The sequence below is a fragment of the Hemitrygon akajei genome, chromosome 11, assembly GCF_048418815.1.
Source record: "Hemitrygon akajei chromosome 11, sHemAka1.3, whole genome shotgun sequence".
NCBI lineage: Eukaryota > Metazoa > Chordata > Chondrichthyes > Myliobatiformes > Dasyatidae > Hemitrygon > Hemitrygon akajei.
Window position 1 is genome coordinate 26,749,557 of NC_133134.1, and position 26,132 is coordinate 26,775,688.

Consider the following 26,132-nt stretch of genomic DNA (forward strand, 5'->3'; position numbering starts at 1 on the left):
GAGTCTGGATCTATTGCGACACGTCTTTAAGATGTAGTTGTGAATTGTTGTGAAGTGCCCCTTATTACAGTATGCTATCTATTTAGAATACTGCTTCACTGCACGAATTATGATATATATATATATATATATATATATATGATAGAGATCCTACAAAGTTGTCATCTGCACCTGTTTAAACCGCCTGAAAAAGCATCTGGCGGATACCTATTGTCCTTTGTGATGCACGGAATCATAGCGAATAGTTCACCTTTCATCATAACTCATGCGTTGAATGATCGTTTTCGGCTGAATTTGTGACAGGAACGTGTAGTCAACAGACTGAATCTGTTCTACGTCCATAGGCTACAGATGGTAAGGTAGACTCGAGTCTCCCACCAAGTAAAAATATTCACGCCTCAGAATTCTCACCAACGATGTATGTCTTTTAATTATTCAATGTTCTGGACCGTTGTGTGGAAGGGCTTTCTTTAAGGCTTAAACGATTGTAGTTTATTAGTAAATTCTTCCGTTGGTGTAGAAAACTAAAGCTTTCCTGAGCAGGATTTGCACAGGTTGTTATTTACCTGTGATTTTCAGTGCGTATAAACTGTACTTGCTATCCAGAAGGGCTAAACGTGAGCATCTGTGTTCGCCAGGTCCTCGCATATGATGCCGCAACATTTAATCCGTGAATATTGAAAAGTACATATTAACAAAGACACCTGACGACAGGTGCTAGCTGACAGATGACCAACTACCGCGTCAGGAAAGGTTAATTTTTTGCTTTTTTTTAAAGCGATGCAGTAATTCAGCGCAAATTTACACGTCGCAACAGCTTCAGAACCCAACCCATATGCGAGGAAATCTATGATTTTGTTCCCAAGATGAAGACCCTCCTGTCGACTTGCTTGACAACTTCTGAACCTTCACTGTGCTGAAATAAATCAACTTTGTGCCCCAGCCATGAGCTTGCACCTCCATTAAAAAAAAATATATATATATACGTCTAGTTCTTCAAACTTACTTTGTCCGGGGAGTTTCCTGTTCTCCAATCCTCTCACCATGAAGCTTCTAACCAACCAAGTTCTCTTTCTGGCCCACATCACACGTGTTCTCTCTCTCTTGAGAAAGTCTTCCCATCTCCTTTAAATTTACCGCCATAATTCCTCCCTTCACACGGAAACCCTTTTACAGCTCGCCCCTTCCATATTATCTCCATCTGCCCTCAGGGGTATTTGAAGCCGCCTCCCGAATATCTGTCCAGACCTTACATGGAACATAGAACTCTACAGCACTGGACAAGACAACCCGCCTGACTCCGGTTTATTATCCATATCCCTCCATTCCCTTCATATTCACGTATGTATCTAAAAGCCTCCCAAACTCCCCCCCCCCCCCCAACTGCCTGCTTTCGCTATTACCCCCGGTAATCCCTTGCTTCCATAAATCTGTGCCTACCACGGATCAGGACTGTTTTCACAATCACTCATGACGATTGTGAGAAAGTGATCGAACCCTTCTCTCCCTTCCCAAACCTATTAGCTCTGACAAAACCGTCCTCTTCCTCCGTGGCCGCTACATATTGACCAGTTGGCTATGGTTTCACTCACCTAGTCCCATTCTTACCCATTCAGTTGTAGCCACAGAATCTCCCGAAGAAGATTCCCAGTCCTTCAGTTCCATATATAATAACAATTTCCGCACCATCACTTTGGACCTTTCACAGTCTAACTTGTCTGAAATCCCATTCCTTTGCTACTGATTCCTCTGGCTGGGAACTATAAACGAGAACGAGTGTCCAATTTCACCTTGAGAAAATCTTCCGTGTTTGTATCATCGTTAAGGCCGCTGCATCGCCCGATTTGACCCGCATTTATTACCCCAGAGCGTGACCGCTCAGCTTGACTCATTCTCCCTCTTTAAAATTGTCTAGCTCTCTGCTATCTCACAACAAAGTTACAATTAAAAATTCTCAGCAAGCACGACTTCTATTATCATATTTTGAAATCTTTCCACGGCCGCTGCAAGTTACTCTCAGATGCCTGGTTTCTGTCCATTCTGGACCCTTGCTCATCCCACAATATATTCTGGAGACCAGGAATGTCCGCCCTACACCTCTGGGTCTCTCTTCCCCCGTTTCCTCTGTTAATGCTTCACCACAACAAAACTTCTGGTTATCTGTCCTTTTACGTTAATGTGCAACTAGAAAACTAGGCTGAAGGAAGCACTTCAGAGCGGGTTTGCGCTGTGAACTTCGCCATTATATGAGTCCCTTAGTATTAAGGACAGAACAATCCTCACAAACTGTCTTCTTCTGTCTCGTGGAAGGAAAACCAATTTGTGATCAATAGTTATTGTAAGCAAGAGAAAATAAATATTTTCTTCTGACTGGAGTATTTGATAATTAGGGGGGAAATGTAACTTAATCATTTTAACGTCAGCTGAAAGGATTCGAAGAATTACTTTTTCTTGCTGTAAGATAAAGTCTTTCTCTAACGGTGTCAATGGTGATATTAGTAATTGTGACAAAGTACCGCACGTGATGGGTGAAGTGCTGGGCGACAGTACTAGCGCCTCCTTTGGGGGCTGGCTCTTCCCTGTCCTATCCACAGCCGGTGGTGCTGCGGAAAACAGAATGGTGTGTTTCTCCTCAGCCTCGGTCCGACAATGAAACTTTTGCTGAATTGTTGCAATATCTCCCCGTCACCTGTTTCATCGCAGGTATAAAGTGTTTGCCGGGCGCAACCTAAAGTCGCAAAGTAAGTAAAGTGTATAACCTCGATAAGAAATCGTGAACATCCAACTTCGCGTCCCCCCCCCCCCCCACCTCTCTCTCTTTCTTTCCTCCCGTTGTTGCATGCAGAATGGGTCAGGGTCAGGGTCAGGGTCAGGGTCAGATGAAACGACTTCACATGCGATTGTAAACGTGGTACCGACATTTCAGACCGTACAGCGATATTCCAAACAGATCATTTAGATATCTGTGTAAATATCGGCACATTGGTTACATAGTAGCAAATTAAATCCTTCAGTGCAGACACAACAGACCGCAGATGCTGGAATCTGCTGGGGTCACTACAGTGCATCGATCAGCATCTGTGAGTCTGTGTGTGTGGGGGTGGGGGGAGGACGTCGACCTTTCGGGTCGAAATCCTGATTCAGGGTCTGGACCCGAAACGTCGACGGTCCTTTCCCTCCGACGCTGTACGACTCAGTAGTTTTTGCTTTGCTTGAAATCCTTTAACTCCAATCGTCTGGTCTTTTTGGAACTTTCGAGCGCCAAGATGACCAGCCGGGTGGAGAACTTACCGCTAAATATCGGCAAGAAAAACATGTTCGGTCTATTGTATATACATTTTCTGTGTATGCTCAAAGCGGAGGCTGATCGGTTCTAGATTAGTCAGGGCGTCCAAGGTCACAGGGTGAAGGTGGGAGAATAGGTTTGAGAGGGATAATAATTCAGCCATGATCAAATGGCCGAGCGGGTCGACGGGCCGAATGGCTTATGGCTCTTAAGCTATATAAATAAAGGGAAAATAACTGCTTCATAGGACTGGCTATATCGTTATCAATTCAGAAAAAGGCATTTGTTTCAGTTAGCTTTATATTGCATTGAAACATCGCGATTGAAGCGTAAAATAATTTGCATAAAAAGCGCAGGCGGATCAAATAAAAAAGACGTGAAGACGATCAAAATATGTTAAGACCATAAGGTATAGCAACAGAAACAGGAGAAAGCCTGCAGATACATACATAAGCTACACACACAAAATGCTGGAAGAACTCAGCAGGCCAGGCAACGTTTATGGAAAAGTGTGAACAGTCCAGCCCGAAATGTTGACTGTACACTTTTCCATAGATGCTATCTGGCCTGCTGAGTTCCTCCAGCTTTTTGTGTCATATAGGAACAGAATTAGGCCATTTGGCCCATCGAGTCTACTTCACCATTTCATCCTTGATGATTCAATTGTCTCTCGGTTAAAAGCAAGGGAAGGCTGGTGAGAGAGTCTTTCTGACTCCGTTACATTGCACGACCAATTTCACCACAGGGATAATCAGACTAGTTAACCCGATTCCTATCTTGTCCTCAATACTCTCATGTGTGTTTTCACCGGTCCGCGTCTCTCTTGCGTCGTTGCACGCCTCTCGTGCGTGTTGATAATTATTTAAGTATGTCCTTACATCGCCAGATATCTGTCGCAATGTTTCTCTATGTGCCGGTTTACACTTTGCTGTCACTGAATTTTGTATCCCAGGGCCGAAAGCGAGCTCAAAGCAAGCAGTCTGATCAAAGAAGCGGGAACACCAGGTTGGAATCAAGCAATTAATAAGGTGAGAGACTGGAGTAAAACACCACAGAAACACGGCTTTCCACCCAGCAGCTCCGCGCTGACCAACACGAATCCCATTTCGGTCTTCCCACATTCCCCTCACCTCTCCCTAGGTTCACTGAACTTAGTGGACAGAACTAGCTCATCCCTTTGCGCGCATCCGTGTCAGCTTTGCAGCTAACGGCATCAGGTCAGCTAGAGAGTACGGGTATCAGAGGGAGCTCCACTGAAGTTATTTCATCGCTGTTAGGTGAGAACATCTCTTAACGTAAAAAAAAAAGTTAAGTTCCGAGAATGAAATGCACTGTTTGTATTCCAGATTATTTACAAGATACATATCCTTGGTGCCATTTTTTAAATCCTTATAAAAATGTTTCCGTTCCACGAGGCCTAGGAAGATGAGTGATATTCTAATCCTTACTGATGTATCACTGGATCATATTAGAATGTGGATCAAGATCACATGAATGCTGACTGGATGAATTTGTGATGTCTCTTCCTATTCAGAAGGTATCAGATTTATACAGTGAATGGAAGGGCACTGCCCAGAGTTGTGGAAGAGTGACCTGGCAGTACAAATGCACTGTACACTGAAAGTGACCAGGCCCATAGACAAGGTGCTGAAGGAACTGTTTGGCATTCTGGCTTTCATCAGTCTGGGCACTGTGTTCAGGAGGCCATAAGATATAGGAGCAGGCAGGCCATTTGGCCTATGGAGTCCATTGTGGCTGATCCAATTTTCCTCTCAGCCCCAATCTCCTGCCTTCTCCCTGTATCCTTTCATACCCTGACCAACCAAGAATCTATCAACCTCTGCCTTAAATATACATACATAAAGACTTGGCCTTTGGAGTAGAGATTTTATATGGTATTGCAGTTATTTAAGTTGTTGGTGAGACCTCACACATGGAGTATTGTGTAGTTTCAGTACCGTGTTATAGGAAAGAGCTTACTGTATAAAGTTGGAGAAGAGATTTATGGAGATGGTACCAGGACTGCAGGCTCTGAGTTACAGGGAGAGGTTGGCCTACATCCTTCCTTTCAGACACTTGTTTGTCTGTAGCCATTGAAAAATGCCATATAAATGCAAATCTTGTTTTTTTTTCTTCCCTCTTTTCCCATACTCAAGTTATATTGGCCAGGAAAGTACATTTAGATCCTCATGCAGGTTACCCGTAGGAGAAGACTTCAATACCATCAGTATCTTGTGGGGGCCATACAGCCTCAAAAAGCTGCTTCACAATTTAACTAGATCAGGGGTTCCCAACCTGAGGTCCACAGACTCATCTGTTAATGGTAGGCGCCCATGGCATAAAAAAAAGTTACTAGATCATGGTCAGCCTCAGCCTCATTTTCCTGCCGTACTCTTGATTCCCCTATAATCCCCAACTGTATCCATCTCAGTCTAAGGGGAGTATGGAAGTTTTGATGAAAAACAATAGACTCTAAAGGTGATATTTGTGAATATGTTGATTAATTCAATAACTTGCATTTCTATGCAACTTTGACAATAAAAATATATCATAAGGAGTATTTGGAAGAATGGGGACAAGAATGAAACTGGGAATACCAAAGTAGGGTTAGGAGATCCAGTTGAAAGTTTTGTGAAAGAAATGGGTCCAAACAGATTTTTCAATGGACAAGCAAAAGGGAATATTGGAGAGTTTTTGAAGAGAACTTAAGAAAGTGGAATTCAGGTGACTGGAGCATTTGCTACCGATGTTGGAGAAAATGAAGCAATAAATGAACATGTAATGGCCATTGTGGGAACAGAGTTCAATTGATTATAGAGCCAGTGGAACCTTGGGTATACAGTGGAAAAGGGCCACAAGTGAATTTAGGCATAAGGCTACAGCTAAAAATTTATGACTGAGGAGTCAACAAAGGGCATCAAATCCAGGGATGACAAAAAAGCAGAACATAATAGACAAAATTCTTTGAATATACAGTATGAAAGGCTGAGACAGATGGAACTGGGAGCTACAGAGAATTCAAAGACTATAGAGAACAGAGAGATTTAACAACAGAGCTGACTTGAGGGAATTGTGACTGACTCAATCTATTTTATATATACTATTGTTCCAAATGTAATTTGTGGAGGGTAAGAGGAGGGTAGCTAAAGGACTATCGGTGACATAATTGAAAAAAATCTTATATATGTATTAGTTAATGATGGTGATAAACAAAGGGGGCTTATTTTTCAGTGGTGGAGCCTCACTGAAACCAGCTTACTGGTCCAGAGGTTTAGAACCACTGCTGTCTTGCATGGGGTGGTGGCAAATTAGCTTTAGGTGGTTTGTTCCTAATGGAGCTCTCTTGAATCCCATGAGTCGTGTTTCAAAAGTGAGAAGTCTGAACTTTCAATAAAATAAGCTTATCCCAAAAGGTAATATTTAAAGTCAAATCTTGAACTTTAGAAATGAACTTTGAAGATTATAGTAGGTGATAAAGACACATACCAGCTATTGTACATCTGTGCAATTTTTATTGCACATCAAGACATGCATTACTTACTTTTCCAACAAATTATTTTGATTTTGCAAGACAAACTCAGTAAAATTAAGAATGAGCAATTCCTTAAATATTTGGTTAGCATTGCAGTGAGAGAAATGGAGTTAACGGTTCAGGTCAATGGCCTTCAGTCAGAACTGGGGAAGTTAGAAATCAAGAATGCAATTGCAGAGAAGGGTGAGGTTGGAGAGTGCAGAGATAGTATCTGTAATAGGATGGAAATGAGGAGAAAATGAATGACATATGTTGATGAATGAAAACAAACCGAAAATGCTGAAAATCAGAAATAAAAGCAGAAACGAGAAAATCTGCAGATGCTGGAAATCCAAGCAACACACACAAAGTGCTGGAGGAACTCAGCAGGCCAGGCAGCATCTAAGAAAAAGAGTACAGTCGATGTTTCGGGCCAAGACCCTTCAGCAGGATTGAACTGGAAAGTTCTGGAAGCACAGCAGTTCTGTTGTGGGTTATCCTTCTGTAATATTTAGTTGTTTTTTTCTTTTGTTACGTTACCACCGGTTTTGTTTACTGTGGGCATCACTTTAAACGCCTGGGTGAGGTGGGAGTATGACGTCAGTATAACAGAATGCGGACAAACTGCTGGGACATTGAGAGAGTGAGAGAGAGATGAGACGAGACTCCAGACTGCGAGCAGGAGCTCACTACAGTAATGGGTGAAGTTTGATACATTCCCATGCCCAAGGGATTGGGTGAATGAGCGGCACACAGTGCATATTGGATATGTGACTGTCACTTCATACAATCCCTATGTGGATTTTTGGAGTATTCTGTGGCACCCACTTTTGTTAACCCTTACATGGATTCAGGTGTGTCATCTTGTGATAATCTCCACGTGGATTTTGGAACACAATTCAACAGCTGAGATCTTCTGTGACTGTAACTTCGCTTTCCCAGTGTGGAACCTGTGGAGTTCTTCGTGATTGCCTCCTCGTTGCATTTTAATGCGGATTTACAAGTTTCCCCTCTCTCCTATTCCGTGGATTACTGGAACTTTTCAGCTTGCTATCTTAAAACTCTAAGAACTGTTCTTAAGCTTGATAGTTGGGAGTTACAATGCATAACACTGTTAACTTCTGTTCAGAAGAGTAGTTTGTTTAATTTTCTATATTTTGAGTAGTTACTAATAAATATAGTGGCTTAACATTAAACCCTGACTCAGTCTGTGGTCTATTGCTGCTGGCACATAACATAAATTGGGGGCTTGTCTTGGATTTTGAACAAATTGGAGCTTATTGATCGATTATCGATTTGATTGATTACTTCCTTTTTGATTGACTTGTGTGTGGAAACCAGCAGCAATGGATATTAATGAATTCCTGGCATTGCCAACCCCTGAGGCATTAGAGGAAGCTAAAAGGGCAGAGTTGTTGGTCATTGCTAAGAGGTTAAAACTTTTTATGGTAAAGCTAGCTATGAAAAAGGCAGAGATTCAGAGAGAGAGGGAGATAAGACTTCAGACCACGAGCAGGAGCTCACTACAGTAATGCGTGAAGTTTGATACTTTCCCATGCCCAAAGGATTGGGTTAATTAGTGGCACACAGTGCATATTGGATACGTGACTGACACTTTGTATGATCCATACATGGATTCCTGGAGTACTCTCTGGTGACCACTTTTTTGTTAACCCTTACATGGATTTTTGTGTCTTATGAGGTGACCACTCGAGCTAAGGAGTATTCTGTAACTGTCACCTTGTGATATCTCTACGTGGATTTTAGAACACTACTCATCGGCTGAGATCTTCTGTGACTGTTACCTTGTTTTCCCAGTGTGGAATTTTGGAATTTTTCGTGAACACCTCCTCGTTACATTTTAATGTGGATTTACAAGTTTCTCCTCTCACCTATTTTGTGGATTACTGGAACTTTTCAGCTTGCCATCTTAAGACTTTAAGAACTGTCCCTAAGCCTGACGGTTTGGGAGCCACAAACACATAACACTATTAACTTCTGTTTAGGACAGTAGTTTGTTTAATCTTCTGTATTTTGGGTAGATGGTTGTTTAGCATTAAAACTTGACTCTGGTTGTGGTCTATTGCTGCTGGTGTGTAACACTTTCCACTGATATTACCTGAAGAGCAGGGCTTCTCTTATAAATTCTGACCCTGACTTCACAGCTTATACACATCCCTTTGTTCGCTTCTCTCATTAATCTATCAACCTGATATCTTCATCGACAACTTGTAATCATAACAGCACTATTGGGGATATGTCCTTTGTCCTATCCATCTCTGCACTGCTCTCTGTGAAACTTTAATTTTTTCTCCTGTTTTTTTTAGGAAGCTCTTTGACTTGAGACATTCATTCTTTTTCTTTTCCCAGGGGACGCCTGACAGGCTGAGCACGCCGTTTTCTGTTAGCATAAACTAGTGGTGGCTGACAGAATGGTGTGACAGCTGCATAATTGTATCTGTTGTGTCAGCAGGAGGTAGCGAATAAGGGAGAGAGAAGGAGAAATACTGGAACTGTAATATACAGTTGGTAGAAATCTTAAGTAATAAAAGATTGCTGAAAAAATTCCAAGTCAGGCAGCATCTGAGGAGAGAGAAACTGCTGCCCGGTGCTGGGCTACTGGATGATTTTTTGATGGGCACAGTAATGACAAGCTGAAATTCGAATGATCCTTCACATGACATTACAATATAGAACAGATCAGACAGTACAGAAGACCAATCTTTTATGATGATGTGCCAACAATATCATTCGACTGATTGCACGTATTTTTACTTTCACAGATTACAAAGAAAATGCAACTTGTAGCCTTGAGCTCGACTGAGCAGTTTGGCTCAGATCAATTCTCCCTCCAGACAAGCACGAGGACCTACTACTCTTCAGGAGGATCACAGTCCCGCCCGGAGCTTCGAGCTGAGCCCCACGACACATCTGAACGCGAGGGGTACACCAACTGGGTCTACTATCACAAACCCGTCACCGTCTTCATCATTGGAGTTTTTGCCTTGTTGGCGGGAGTCATCCTCACTATCCTGTACTTCATCCGAGCGGTCGAGGTCCCGTACATCCTCGGACCAGTTTGTCTCTCCATTGGTTTGATGTTCATGGTCACCGGACTCGTGTGGATCCCGATCGTTAAGGAAAAGATCAGACAGAACGGATTAGTGAGGAAACTGTATGCCCGACAACCTGCTGCGTGATGCAAGAGCCAACATGGGTTTACCGGACACACGCATAGTTCGAAAGGAACGTCACTCTGCGGAGTTCTGTCCTGTCCTGTCCTGTCCTCTCACTGCATAAACCTCACTCTCTAGTGGCTGATCTGCGTCACTACACCCAGATCTCGTCTGGCAACGAGCTGGGAGTTCCCAACTCGTTTATCAATGATCAGCTCACTACCTTTAACTCTTCACTTTCGAGATCATAACCCACTTTCACCTCACACCCTAAGCGGAACAAGGTTGTCTAATAATCATGATCGTCCCCCACCAATCCTTGACCACTCTCCCAGTTCAGAAGTGGAATTCCTATAATGGACGGGAAATGGTGATTTCAAACATGTACAATATGTTTTCTGGGTTCAGAAAACAAATGTACACTTAGTGATTGCCAGCAGCCCAGACTTATTTTATTTGGTTTTATCTTTTTCCTTAAATCCGAGTTTTGCGTGTAGTGCTGGCGGCCTTACTAAGGGAAGCATGTCATTTCGCAGGAGAGAGTGCAGAAAAGATACACAATCAAGTTACTGGATGGAGGATTATAAAGAATAACTAGGTAGTCTGGAGCTTGTTTCCCTGGAGCATAGGAGCTGAGCAGTGACCTTATTTGGATTTATACAGTCATAAGGGGCATTGTTAAGGTGACTAGTCACAATCTTTTTCCAGGGGCAGGGGAGTCTAAAACTAGAGGGCATAGGTTTAAGTTGAGGGGGCAGATTCCAAAAGGATGTGAGGAGCAATGTTTCCACAGACAGTGTGGTACGTATGTACATGGAACAAGCTGCCACACAGAGTGTGGTACGTATGTACATGGAACAAGCTGCCACACAGAGTGTGGTACATATGTACATGGGATGAGCTGTCAGGGGAAAGCTGTCAGAGGCAGGTATAAGTGCAACATTTAAGAGACATTTAGACAGGTAAATGGATAGGAACAATTTAGATATTGGCCAAATGTGGGGAAATGAGACTAGCTAAAGTAGACAACTTGATCAGTGAGTTGGGACAAAGGGCTTGTTTCCATGCTGTATAACTCAAATTTTGCCTGATCTCCTGGATATTTCCTGTATTTTGTGCATTTATTGTGATGTTGGTGTGGATTTATGAAGGTGATTGAGATGTTAACGAGCAAGGCAAACTCCCCTGGCCAATCCATGATCCTGTGCCCATTCCTCTGCGCTAATTGAGACTTGGGTGAAAATGACAGCTCCTAACATTGGCGGTTGTCCCTCACCAATCTGCACTTTTTACCTTTGTCAGTCTCCCATTTCAATGAACTTCAGTCCTACATTGCTCCTGTAGCCCTGCCTTTATTTTCCTAATATAGTAGTTTCTAAGTTTTGACAATCTAAATACAAGAAGGATAATGATTGGGGTACAAGACAACAACTTTAAATGAAAATTAAAACCTATATATTCAGGGTTATTTGATCATAGAGCTCAAAATGGATCCTTCTACCCATCATATCCATGCTAACCATCATGTACCTATCTATACTCATTCTCATGTACCAGCACCTAGTACAAAAGCCTTCTACACTTGGATGATTCAAGTGCGTATTTAAATATTCCTTTAATGCTGTCATGGTACCTGTCCTTGCTAGCACTCAAGAAGAAACTGCTTAATCACGTGGCTCCAATGTCTTGTATGTCCTCTATCATAATTACACTATCCACACACCCCCCTTTTACATTATGCAGTAGTCTTATTCACAATGGTACTTAGTAGATATGATTTAATTTTTTGATTTAATTGACAGAGTGAACATTAAGTTCACATCATATTATAATGTTCCATGTAATCGAAAATAAAGCTAAAATACTTTCTGTAATTGAAGTATATTTTAAGAATTGCTATTTGACACATAAGGAAGACTTTGATTGCAGGGTTTTCCTGTGGTATTTTAGGAAATAAAAAGTTGTAAGATAATAACCTGAATTTGAGTCTATTCAAACATCTAACATACAGTGCATGTAATGAAAAGTAACTAGGATCACTTAACCAGTTTGCCCTTTTGAACATTTTGGATGTGTAATCCTTTATTAAGGAGCTAAATTTAACAGATGATCTGCTGGCAAAAGTTTAAGAAACACAAAAGAACACAAGTGAAATCAAGAGGGCTAGAAGAGGATTTGAGGTTGCTCTCGCAGACAAAATGAAAAAGAATCCCAAAGGATACTGTAGCTATATTAAAAGCAAAAGTTTAGCAAGGGACAAAATTCATCCCCTTGTTGTCATCTTTGCACAGAGCCAAAGGAGATGGGGAAGATCTCAAATGAATGTTTTTTGCACCTGCATTTACTTGGGACACAGACACAGAAATTATAGAACTGCAGCAAAACAACCATAAGGTCATGGACCCTATCCTAATTATGGGAGAGGAGGTTCTCACTGTTGTGTGATGAATTAAGGTGGATAAATGCCCAGGAACTGACAAGGTGTCCTCTTGGATCTTGTGGGAAGCCAGTGCAGAAATGGCAGACATATTTAAAATGTCCTTAGCCACAAGTGAGGTGCTGAAGAACTGGAGGATAGCTAATGCTGTTCTGTTGTTCAAGAAAGGTTCTAAGAATAAGTTGTCACAGGACAATGAGCTTGACATCAGTCATGGGTAAATTATTGGAAGATATTCTAAGAGACAGGCTACATATGTATTTGGATAGACAGGATCTGATTAGGGATTTATGCTTGATTGATCATGTCTAATCTTGAGGAGGTGATCAAGAAGATTGAGAAAGGGAAGGCAAGGGATATTGTTGACCTAGATTTTAGCAAGCTTCTTTGACAAAACCCTGTATGGGGGACTAATTCTGAAGGTTATGTCACTTGGCATTCAGGATGAAATGGCCAGTGGGATCCAACACTGACTTAGTGGGAGAAGCCTGAGAGTGGTATGAGAGGACTGCCTTTCTGACTGGAGGTCTGTGAGTAGTGGTGTGCTGGTGGGCTTGCTGCTGGGTGTGAAGTTGTCTGTCATCTCTATTAATGATTTAGAAGATAATGGGCAAACCGGATCAGTAAATTTGCAGACAATGCCAATACTGGGGGCATAGTAGACAGTGAGGAAAGCTATCAAGCATTGCTGTGTGATTTGGGTCAGTCGAAAAATGGGCTGAAAAATGGCAAATGGAATTTCATGCAAAAAAGTATGCAGTGTTGCACTTTTGGAGGACAACCAGCATAGAACTTAGTGAATGATAAGGCTCAGAAATATGCTGTAGGATGAGGGGACTTGAGAATACAAACCCTTAATTCCTTGAAAGTAGTATCACAGGTAGATAGGGTCATAAAGAGAGCTTCTGGCACATTGGCCTTCATTAATCAGAGCATTGAGTACAGAAATTAGGATATTATGTTGACGTTCTACAAGATGTTGGTGAGGCTGAAGTTAGAGTATGCAGAATTTGTGTATAGTTCTGCCATCTGCTCACAGGAAAAATATCAACAGGCTTGAAGGAGTGTAGAGAAAATTTACAAGGATGTTCTCCCAGGACTTGAGAACTGAGTTATCATCAAAGGTTCAGTAGGTTAGGACTTTATTCCATGTAGTGCAGGAGAATGAGAGGAAGTCACTTACAGGTACACAAAATTATGCGTGGTATAGATTGGGGGAATTAATGCAGGCTTTCCCTCTAGACTGGATGCTACTACAACTAGAGATCAAAGATTTAGGGTGAAAGGTGAAATATTTCAGAGGAATCTAAGGAAAAACATCTTCACTCAGAGGATGGTGTGAAGGTGGAACAAACTGCCAGCGGAATTGGCAGATGCGGGTTCAATTGTAACATTTAAGAGAAGTTTGGATAGCTACATGGACAGGAGGGACTTGGAGACATACAGTCCTGGTGAAGGTAGATGGGATGAAGGGCCTGATCTATCATGTTTCTGCGCTGCAGTACTCTATGCTCCAATCCTTTCTGGGAGCAGACCCAAAAATTTCTGATGCTTAGCATTCAAATCTCTTTTGCAAATAGTTCACTTGTTACTTTTACATGGAGAACACAGTGAGAGTTGATGCTTTACCAAAAAAAGGTCACAATGTTAAACCATAATCCACAAATAAAGAAGGTTCAGTTGCCAACTGTTCAATTTTACCATAAAGCACCGAATTTGGCTGCAATTCCAATAAGGGTATGTGAAACCTTTGCTTAATGGCCACAATAGCTTTAATGTTAGTCAAAAGATGTTACACTACAAGATAAAAGAAATATGATTATAATGCTGATAGTGAGTTCATCCACATCATAGTTATTATTTCAATATTTAATTCCTATTGTTTTAATAGATATCCATAGATCAGCAGAGCCCCAGTGGCAGAAAAGCAGACTCCTGTTGAGTATAGGGCAAGTGGGGCTATTCTGTGAAATTATTGCTCACACATCCTTACAAATGGCAATTTTTTAATGTTGAGAAGTAACTTTTCTTGTCTAAGTCTGAGAAATGATCCACAGTGTGAGAAATGGCCCTCCTCAAAGAGCCTACAGTCTTTGAAGGTTCATTCAGTTGGCATCAAGTGCAAACTTGAGGTGACCTGGTAATTGGAATCACAAATGTGATCTATTTGCTCTTTACACTGCAATGCAAATTTCAATGAGTAACACACACAAATTGCTGGAGGAACTCAGCAGGACAAGCAGCATCTATGGAAAAGAGTAAACAGTCGACATTTCAGTATTGGAAAGGGGAAAGAAGCCAGAACAAGAAGTTGAGGGAGGGGAAGGAATACAAAGCTGGCAGGTGATAGGTAAAGTAACACACACAAAATGTTGAATGAACTCAGCAGGCCAGGCAGCATCGATGGAAGAGAGTAAACGTTTTGGGCTGAAACCCTTGATTAGGACTCCGCCTGAAACATTAACTGTTCACTCTTTTCTATAGATACCACCTGGCCAGCTGAGTTCCTCCAGCATTTTGTGTGTGTTGCTTTGGATTTCCAGCATCTGCAGATTTTCTCATGTTTGTGATCACTGGAACCTGGGCTGGGGTTGCTTCTTAGTGTGAAAGTTCCATTGTGGATGCGCAATATTAATTTAAAAATAAATAAAAGCAGCCCACCATCTGCAGCCTGACAGCTTTGATATCACACCTACCTTTTATGATTTGCACAGAGAACTTACAGGACACATCTTACATCATTTGAGAACAGCAAGGAGTTTCAATCTTACGGAAAATATCCTCTATAACGGGGATGACAATGAAGCAGGCAAGGCCTGTGTTGTTTTATTGCTCTTCACGAGAGGGGGAAATGCCTTTTTTATCGCAGGTGAGATTGCTCTGATATGGAGAGGGGAAAATGCTGCCCGGGTTTTCTGTGTTTTGGATGTGGACTTGGACTGTGGACTTTTTTTTTAGTCTTACAGATTTTTTTGTAATCTGTGTTTTTACGCCTGATTTTCCCATTTTTTTGCGTGTGGGGGTATTTTTGGGATTGTTGTGCCTGTTCCATTTTTGTTTTTTTTTTTGGGGGGGGGTTGATGATTGTGCTGCCTTTCTTTTCTTTCTTGGTTTTGTGGCTTTCTGGAGAAGTATTTCAGAGCTGTATACTTTGATAATAAATGAATCTTAGAACCTTTGTTTTATCCAGAAACCAGTAAATTCCTAACTTCCATAAACGAAGGCACGCAAATATTTAAATAGGTATGATTAAAAATTAGAGAATTTCCTAAATGCGTCTTTATTGCAAGGATATTAATACGCCGGCTTGGAAATTTAAGGAGCATCAAACAATTTGCCGGAAGAGCTCACCGGGTCGAGGAGCGTCTGTGGGAGGAGGGGAATGAAGGCACTATCAACATTTCGGAAAGAAAATTTGCATTGGGACCGACGACAATCCTCACATATGCTGCTCGACATGCAGAGTTCCTCCAGCAAACTGTCCCTCCAGATTCCAGCTTCCGCAGTCTCTTAGGAAAAAGAAAGGCTGTGGTGAGGGTGGTTTGGAAAATGGGAAAAGAAAACACAATTGTAAATGTTCTTGGGTCTGCGTTCCGACGCTCTCTCTGCTCGAGTGGATTCCAAGTACCGCAGGTGCAGCCACAGTCCCTGCTTCCTCCTCTGGGCGCACTGGCTCCGCCCGCAGGTGACGCGCCGCCAGGTGCTGCGCCCAGGTGAATGGGCTGACTGTGTTGGCTGCGACCTTTCCCCCGCCATTACCTGTGGGAGGACGGCAGGCAGGTGAAACGCTATGGCGTTCCTGCAGGCGGGCCTGGGTCGCTGTGTCTGCGCCTTTTGGCTGGCGATTGTCTTCGACGCGGTAGGGTTGACCGTGCTGCTCATCGGCGTGTTCTGTAACATTTTCTTCTACGACTTCCTGATCTACGCCGGCTCCATCGTGATCTTCATGAGCTTGATCTGGTGGATCTTCTGGTACACGGGCAACATCGAGGTGCCGCTTGAAGAGCTGGAAGACGACGTGGGTCTCAAGAAGGAGGCTAAGTTGACAGGGTTCCTCAGAAGTGTCTCCATGAGAGTCTCGCGAAGTTTGAGGAGCAAGGGGGGCAGAATGCCGCCCAGCAATGTGACCAACAGGACCAGCGAGGCGGTCAGCTCGATGGATTCCAGGAAGAAAGAGAGTCCGGCTAATCCCTGCGCGATTGATACGCCTCTGAAGACCCTCTCTGCTTCTGTCAGCTCCGAGGTGAATTTCAGCCCGTTGGACAAAGCGACAGACACTGGAAACCTAACCATCTGAACCGGGTGGGTAATGGTGTTGATTAATCCACTTTAGCGATATAAGTTCTTTAAAATTGTATTTTTACTTTGCATGGCGAGTTTTGCCCCAGTAGTTAATAATTAACCGTTCCTAGCATTGGGCCATTGGGAAATCGACGGGTAAGAACTGAGCTGTTTACAGTGCAGTGTATTACTGGGTGGGGACTTCAATCCAACTTCGTTTTCGAAAATCTGTTCAGCAGGCAGGCAAGGCCCTGGAAGGGTTTCGAATGTTTTAAAGACTTTAGAAAGGGTCGATTTATGTGAAAATTGAACACCATCATCCTTACATTCCTCTGTGCTGTTTCGTGACACCATAATTGAAACTAATTTCCCTCGGTGTACAGCAACTTTCTCTTATTCTGTTTGCACCTCGCTGTTGTCCAATTGAAAGTGCTGATAAGGCCGAAACATGCGGTACCAGCAGTCACATGCACTTATATCTTTTGTTACTACATAATCCGCAAAATACATATATTTTACCAAATTTACTTACATTCGAAGTAAAATTTCCAACATAATTCTCCTATGACTTTCAAATAAATACTATTTTAAATAGCAAAAATATCTAAAATCTATAGTATAGTAGTAAAGCATAACTTCAGTTTAATCATGGAACAAAATCAAAAATATATGTAGCACAATAACTCAATGAAAAGAACTTTTAATGTAGCAAGGCTTTTGTTACAGATATGGAGGGTTGCACAGTTAACAGGTGCCTGCGCCTACAATGTTGGTGTGCTGTTTTTTATTGGCAAAAGTGATTGTTACACTAACACTGCAAGGTTCCATAATGAAGAAAGGGTTTCCACAATGAAAGCAGTGCAATATGATCAAATTCTCTCGAAATCTTCAGTTAGTTAGGATCAGTGTCATCACCCCCAGGAACTGATGGTTATGTTTTTCTTGTGGTAATGAGGAAATTAGCCTTACGGCATAATGGACATGGTAGTGGAGACCAGCAGGTTAAAAGGCTGCTATTCAAGACAGAAGCTCTTGGATTTCCTTAGTTCTACTCCACAGAGCATTTATTATTCTTCTGAGGCTGGGTTTTGCCTTCAGTTCTGATCTCAGGAACACTGTGAAGTAATGAGCAGAAGTGATTCAAATAAAAGGGTCAGAGTTCCCTTCTCAAAGGAACCTCAGAAAAATAATAAACGTTCCCTGGAGTAGAATGAGGGATATTTGTAAATCTGTTAGAATTCTCAATTTACTGAGAAGATGCTCATGATCTGGACAATAGAATTGATGGCTTTGTGGCCAGTTTGTGGATGATAATAAAAATAAGTAGAAGAGTGAGTTAAGGAAGCAGGGGATTTGCAGAACGACTTGGATCATTTAAGGTCAAGGAAGTGGCAGATGGAATATAGTGTAGGGAAATGCATAGTCATGCACTTTGGCTTAAGGAACAAAGGCATAGACTATTTTCTAAATGGGGAGCAAATTCAGAAATCAAAGGTGCAATGGGACTTGGGAGTCCTCATACAGAATTCCCCAAAGGTTAACTTGCAGGCAGAGTCAGTGGTAAGGATGGCAAATGCAATGTTAGCATTCTTTTTCAGAGGACCAGAATACAAAAGCAAGGAAGTAATGCTGAAGGTTTATAAGGCATTGGTCAGACTGCATTTGGAGTATTGTGAGCAATTTTGAGACTCTTCTCTCAGAAAGAATGTGCTGGCTTTGGAGAGGGTCCAGAAGAGTTTTACAGGATTCAAATGGCTAAGCATACAAAAATATTGAAAGGCCTAGTGAAGATTATGTTTCCAATAGTGGGAGAGTGTAGTACTAGAGAGCACAACCTCACTATAGAAGGAACAGAGATGAGGTGGAATTTCTTTAGCCAGAGGGTGGTGAGTCTGTGGAATTCATTGCCACAAATGGCTCTGGAGGCCAAGTCATTTGGCACATTTAAAACAGAGGTTAATAGTTTTTCATTAGTAAGGGCATCGAAGATTATAGGGAGAAGATGAGAGAATGGGGTTGAGAGGGGAAATAAATCAACTGTGATCGAATGGCTTAATTCTGTTCTCGTATCTTATGGATGTCAGGGTATTCCTACCTTTTCTGTTTCTCTTTCCTGCCTCATGTGATCTCTCTCATCATCTCCTGTTGGATGTGATGGAAATTGCCGTCTCCTTCTCTCTTCATTTCGGCTGCATGGCTCTCCCAGCTCAGAGATTTCATTGTGATGACGAGATGGACATCTGTTACCTTCCAAGAGGAGGCAATGCAACCCAGGTTATATGTCAACACATGGAACAACTGCTCTCTGTCCCCTGCACCAGAGTAGACAGAATACAATTCTAAGCCCAGAGTTTCACCACTTGTTTTTTGTACCACTTGTCCTAGCCTGATCAACACCAGGCCTTACAGGTGGACAATATACATTCCCGAGGTGGCTCAAATCATATTAAGCCATGCATTGATGAGATCACTTTAACTAGTTCATTGTTGCACCATGTTAGCAGAGGGCTAAGCCCTCAAGCATGCTGCTGGCACAGCACAGCATAGCTTTGGGGAGAGCAGGGACTTGTTCCAGGTTTCTGGTACTGTAGGGCTATCAGTAATGCATACCTGTATGGATAATGCTACAAGATCCCTTTTCGCATTGATTCCTCTCACAGTCTCACTACTAGGGACACATTCTTAGTGCTAAATAAGGTACATACAAACGAGAAAGGAAATGTCTCAGGTGAAAAGTGATATATAGTGTTACTCAGCAATTGTATACTGTGGTCTCATCTTATTAGTGAATTGAATGAAGGAAGATTGAGTTGTACATCCAAGTTTGCAGTAAATTAGAAGGAAAAATAAGTTCTAAGAGACTACAAAGGGGAGACATAAGAAAGACTGCAGATGCTGAAAAATGAGATCAACACACCCAAATTCAGTGGGTCAGACAGCATCTATGGAAGGATGGAGACTGGTGGCATTTCAAGTCAAGACCTTTCTTAAGGATTGTAAAGAAGAGACACAAGCAGATTGAGTGTTTAAGGCAGCCATTCTCAACGGGGGCCCTGGCACATTTGAAGGGGGCCACCAACTGAAAACTGTCAAAGATATCTTCCAGAAACTTAATTTGTTAAAGAAGACCTAACAGGGCAAAAACAGTAGCCTTGTAGATTGTAAGGAAGCCATTGTTCCTTTCCTTAAGCAACTCGAAGTCTATTGCCACAATATGAGACGTCGGGAAATTTTATAATTTCCAAACCTGAAGACGATCGTAGAGGCACTGAAGGACGATGACCTTACTGTTTATGTGAAACACCTCAAGCAGATACACAAGGATACGCAAGAAAGATTTAATGACCTGTTAAACCTCGGTATCCCAGATTGGATTTTGAATCCATTTGAAGTACAACCCACCCAAGTTGAGGCAGAAATTCAAGAGAGTTTGATTGATCTTCAGAGTGATATAACAGCACTTCGTCAGTTTCAAAAAGATTTTTGGATCAAGAGTGATCTGCCGAATAAATTTACAACACTTTGGGGGGAAATCCCAAAGATTTTTTATTGCCTTTCCCTCAACATATTTGGTTGAGAGCAGATTCTGCGAGGTAGCTTCCTTGACAAAATCCAGGAACAGAATTGATATCACAACAAGAGGTGACCTCCGACTGTCATTATCTAATTTGGAGCCTGATATCTTAAAACTTGCACAAAAGCAACAAGTTCAAGGATCACATTAGGCCTGATAGATATTTAATTTCATACAGTCTTTTTTAAGTTTTGTCCAGTATGTCAGAATGTTCAAGTTCTCTTGGTGTTCAATTTCTGTCATGTTGTATCCCTGTTTGAAAGGGGGGGCCCTGGAACCTGAGAAGAGCTCCTAAGGGGGCTGTGGCCAAAAAACTGTTGAGAATCACTGGTTTAAGGCTATGATAAATGTATATGTTCCTTTTTTTGATTTGAGAAACAAGTTAGAAGTTTGGTGCCTGTGATATAGCTTAATAAAAACAATTGCATAAAAATAATGTTGAATGATACATTGGCATTCATCTAAATAGGATGCAAACAGTTCTGGGGCAGGGTGTCAGACTCCAGATGGAACATTGCATTGGATTTTGGGTATAAAGCTTTGGAAGTCTTTTGAGGGCTTTTCTCACAGAATTACTAGTTCACCAATAGAGATAATGAAAATCATATTCATAAACTGTTTTCTGACTGTGTTAAACCAAAAATGGTAACTTTATTGTTCATTAATTAAAGGAGTCATGGAAATTTTCAAATTAAGGTATAATCCTTGACCATATGTTATCGCACCTGATACTGCATTGGAACTTTAATCTAGAGCCAGGGTTCCCAACCTGGGGTCCGCGGATCCCTCGGTTAATGGTAGGGATCCAGAGCATAGAAAAGGTTGTGAACCCTTGATCTTAAGTGGACTGGGTGTCATTGAGAGACTGCAGATTTGATAACAGAACCAACTTGGTATGGAGGGAGATAATATATCATAAATGGGTGAAATATAAGGAAAATGTAGACTGATAAAACAAGATAGTGTTATAGGTAATTCATACTACACCTTATTTTGTATTCTGTTTATACCACAATTAGGATGAATTTAAAATTGAAATGAAGGAAGGGTTTCAACTTGTTTTCCCTGAGCCTGTACATTGAATAATATGAATGTGTTGAACATAGGAACATTGGAGGATAAAGACTGCATACTATTAATCAATATTACATCATTTTATGTTTACCAGTTTAAACAAAAATAAAATTGGATTTTGAGTAGAAGTACCTATAGATATTTGCTCTGGCGATTTATTTTCTTGTATTGCCAAATTCAAGCAATACAAGGTAATCATAACTTTACTGTTCATGTCCATAACAGACATTTGTACTTGTACACCATTAGCTGTGGTCACAAGTGAAAATCTTGGTTACGTTTTTGTATTTGCTCCTGGGATACCAGTTGTGTCCTTGTTGGGATTGAGATCAGCACATCCAAATGATTGGACTCGCATTTTACCAGGTCTCTGCAAATGATCAATGTTACTGAAAAAAAAGTCAAGATTTAATGATTTATGGATTGGGAAGAAATTCTGTGAATACACTGATATTTTCCTCAGTGCTTTGATTCCCCTTGTGAAGATCATTAATGGCTCAGAATGATTTTTGAATTCATTCATCTATTGTGGGTGTGATCGCAAGCTGTTACTGAACATCCTTGAGATCCAACTGAAAAGGGGGGGGGGGGGGCGAATTTTAGTGTTTTGGCCCAGTAATAATGAGCCCATGGAAATGTATTTGCAAAATAGCTAGGGGTTTGATGCTTAAGCTCACTGGGATTCTGCAATGCCTTTTGTTGATGGCAGACACAAATGATTGTGATTGAGGGATTACCTTTATAGTATCCTGTATGTTCAATCACATGGAGTAGATCAAATTGGCTGGAAACTCCCTTCTGTGATTGTAAGCACCTCAGGATAAAGCTGAAATTGATAATGAACCTGACACTACTGAATGAGGAATATTTCAAAGGCTTCAGCTTCATCCTGTGCACCCACTTACTGGGCTTTGCAGACATTGAAAACTGGGATGTACATGGAACTCCGTAGTGGGATCTCTTCCCTGTGACACACTGTTCCTACTGTTTGGCACATAAAGAATGTCCAGTGTGTTATCATTACCAGACTGGCATTTCATTCTTATCCATTTCCTGTTATCCCTTCTACACTTCTCAATCAACCAGGGTTAATTCCTGGTTTGATGATAATTCTCTGGAATGAAATATGTTGGACCATGAGATTTCAGAAAATACTGGTGTAATGCGCTGGTTAGGATTTTTACTGCTATGCTGTAGTTATTCCATTTTAGCAGTTCTGTAAGAGCAGTCTGTTCTGCTTTCAGCTTGTTTGGGTTTGAGCTGAGATAAGGGGCTTTGTTGTTCAACTTGGGATTCTGGTGTCAGCCATTCAGAATGGTGGAATTGGGAGAAGGCTCTAGAGAACACTAGGTGGAGAGGTTTTATGAGGAACGCTGGTCGAGGTTTTTTGGGCTGGAGCTGGGAGAGGACGGGAGGGAAGATGGCTGAGGATGCTGTCCCTGTTGCACAAGGTGCTTTGTGCAGATGAACGGGCTCAATGAGGAACGAACAATACTCCTGTGGGAGAGCCTGTTGTTCCAGATGGATTTTGAGCAACATTCGGAAGGTGGTGTGTGCTTTCACGCAGACCGAGGGTGCAGTGCGTGAGTTGCAGACAATTTCAAGATGAGCTCCAATGTATGTGAACATTTGATGTTTAATTATAATGGGCTCTTCTGGGGTTTTTTCTTTCTTTAATGACTCTTAATGTTCATAAATATATTTCCTTTATAATTGTTTGCAGTGTACGATTGTTATTTCTTCCTGACAGGCGATTGGAGGGGGCAGTAAATCACACGGGGTTTGGGTAGGCAAGACATTCCAACCTCACGGGTTTGGCAGAACCAAGGTTGTATACACCCTAGACGTATGGAGTCTGAGAAAGGTGGGTTTCTCGCCGCAGAATCCAGTGGCTGTTAGCAAGGGACTAACAAGCCGCATTTCCAGAGACGCCCAGTAAAAGGGGGTTTCACTGGAATCTAATAGTAGTATTGCTAATGGACAACAGAATTTCATAGCTGTCCAGTTTTGAGTTGGTGGTTTGATCTGAATTATTTGCATGTTGGAGCTCCACACAATAAAAAGCATGTAATCCTTGAAAGGTACTTGTCACCAGAAGTGGCAACCAGTCCTACAAATAATACGATGGACAAACCATCTGCAAGTGATTCGTTTCTGTTGAGTTTATTTTCTTCTCACTTGTTTCTCTGACAGGATACCATAAACAAAGTCAGAGGCATGTCTTTCTGCAGTCATACTGGCTCAGTTAGTCATGTTGCTTTTGAACCACGAATGATGAAGCTGGGCATTGAGACTTGATACCCAGAGTATACTGTGTCCCTTTGTTGCCCTTCATGAACGTATTTGTGTTTCTTTCATGTTAGTATCTGTAAATCCAGAATAATTGATTCTGATTTATATTTTCACAGAACCCATTACCAGCATGAAAAGAAGAATTGCAGAAGTCTGAATGTTGGCTGTCAGTTTACATTTGTTTAATATTGCTATATATCTTTAGGAAGGGGATTTAGCTGTTCTGACATTATACACTATATTACTTGCTATCATTGCTGTTTCTTTTCTAGAGAATGAAAACTACTGATCAATGAATGTTAATTGTAGATCATTTCGCTGATCTGAATTGACTGTTTTAATTGGTGCTTTAATACATATGTTGCATTTATATGCATTACTTCACTTTGCGGAATTAGATAAAAATTCATTTTGTAGGTTAAAATATAATTATTATTTTTGCTGTTATGTTATAAATTATCACAGTTTCTTGCATGCCATCATGTAGGATTTGATGAGGGTGCCAGAAAGAAGCTTTCCCCAAAAAACTATGGCAAGAGCATCCTCTCTTCCAGAGTCAATTAGCAACAGATATCAGTTCAAGGAGACCCCTGAGATATATCAGATGAAAATGTAATCAATTTGACTCGGCAAACAATCACATTAAAGGCTTCTCACAAGCAGCATATCAGGAAGCAAAAATCACAATTTAAGCATTGTTTCCTCTAAGCTGCAAGGGTATGTGGCTGCATGCAACAGAAATGCTCCTGTGTACATAGTCTTTGTTGCTGCACAGGCAAAATTTTCTTTTATATAATGTTTTATTAAAGTGCCACACAGTTTTAAGGCTGTGTAAAAATTCCCTGCTCAGAGCAATGGTTTATCCAAGTAGCTGTAGAAGAAATTAGAGGGAACATTGATTTAAAGTTTATTTTTAGTATAATATACCAGGAACTAAATACAGATTAAAACACAGAATTATGATTTAGATAGAAATGCAATCAGAATCAGAATCGGGTTTATTATCACCAGCTTGTGATGTGAAATTCGTTAACTTAGCAGCAGCAGTTCAATACAATACATAATCTAGCAGATAAAAAATAATAATAAATAAACAAGTAAATCAATTATGTATATTGAATAGATTTTTTAAAAGTGCAAAAACAAATACTGTATATTTAAAAAAAAAAGTGAGGTAGTGTCCAAGGGTTCAATGTCCATTTTGGAATTAGATGGCAGAGGGGAATACACTACAATTCAACTTTTCTAAACTATGTTTTTTTTATTTAAAGTACCTTATATTTTGAAATACTTACAGTATATGGTACATATGTAAAAGTAGTTGATTAGGTTCAGAGTGTTCACTAAGTACAAAATTTTCACCGTGCTTGGAAAGCATAATTGCCTTTGAATTCATTAAATTCACATCAATGTAAGTGATATTTGATTAGACAAGTGTACTGGAGCACCAGCATCATCCTTGGGATTTGTACAATAAACCATTCACAATTATATTTCAAATCTAATGTGTGTTGTATGGAATATTGCTGATGAATGCTGGTGTTTTGATATTATTACTACCTCATAACCCAGGTTATCATAATTTAAAGTCATCAGAATTTGCATCTTGTAATATATCATAACTATTCATTTATGTGTGTCTCATAAATATTCTAATGGAAAATAATACTTCCATAATCACTGCATTGTTAATTTAAAAGAAATGAAGAAGCTACTAAATTAATTATAATTAGAGCTTTAGATTACACTGCTTTATGTTCTATAACTTGTTAAATGTAAAACATTTATTACAATTATGACTTCAGTTTCATTGTTTATCTTTAAAGTGAGAAGAAGTTGTCCCTGCTAATATAACTATAGTGCTTAGATTTCTGTTGGCTGACTGTATGCCCTTTTCTGAGCATTTTATTCATCATTGTTAACTCTTTTTGCTTTATGCATATTTTAAAATGATAAGTTCAAATCTTGTAGACTCTTAAATATACTGTAAATACCAAAGGCAGAATGTGTCCATCATTGAAAGGAAGTTACAATTAAAATTTCATCTGCTAATTTTTTAATAGTTGGCAGCAGCTTTTTATTATTTCTCTATGCATGAAAATTACTTGGTCACAAAAGTATGATCAAAGTTTGTTTTGTGAGCTATTTACCATGTGAATCAATTACATCCTGCAATACCAGTTCCAGTTTAAACACTAACAACCAGACATGATTCAAAAAATTAATAATGCTGGTGTGTTATTTGAAAGTAAAGATATAATAGAATTACAGAATCATATAGCAAAATGGGCCCCTTAGTCCAACATGGCCATAAAGTACCCTTCTACAGCAATGACATTTTCCAGCTCTCACTCTGTAACCTTCCCCATGCCAAGACTTTTCAAGTGCTAAATAAAAAACTGAACTGTTGGGGGAGTCCTTATTTCCAGCAATATGTTCAAGTTTCAAAAATCCTCTGGATGACATTAGTTCTTACTCAAGTTCCCTCTAAAACTCCTATC

At 40.8% G+C, this 26,132-nt stretch overlaps 1 protein-coding gene and 1 long non-coding RNA gene across 2 annotated transcripts; both read left to right on the forward strand.

Annotated features, from left to right (window-relative positions):
• The first annotated feature begins 233 nt into the window (after nt 1-233).
• LOC140735431 (uncharacterized) lies at nt 234-9,597 on the forward strand. Its single transcript, XR_012100750.1, has 3 exons — nt 234-354; nt 4,239-4,314; nt 9,581-9,597. It is a non-coding gene; the product is annotated as an uncharacterized lncRNA (long non-coding RNA).
• A 6,323-nt stretch (nt 9,598-15,920) lies between these two features.
• On the forward strand, nt 15,921-25,691 carry LOC140735430 (transmembrane protein 238). The gene is made up of 2 exons (XM_073060496.1): nt 15,921-16,712; nt 23,748-25,691. The coding sequence occupies exon 1, from the start codon at nt 16,201-16,203 to the stop codon at nt 16,705-16,707; it is 507 nt and encodes a 168-aa protein (XP_072916597.1). The 5' UTR covers nt 15,921-16,200; the 3' UTR covers nt 16,708-16,712; nt 23,748-25,691.
• Nucleotides 25,692-26,132: the final 441 nt, after the last annotated feature.

Excerpts from the sequence above, each read along its gene's own strand:
- LOC140735430 (XM_073060496.1), top strand. The coding sequence starts at position 16,201 with ATGGCGTTCCTGCAGGCGGGCCTGGGTCGCTGTGTCTGCGCCTTTTGG.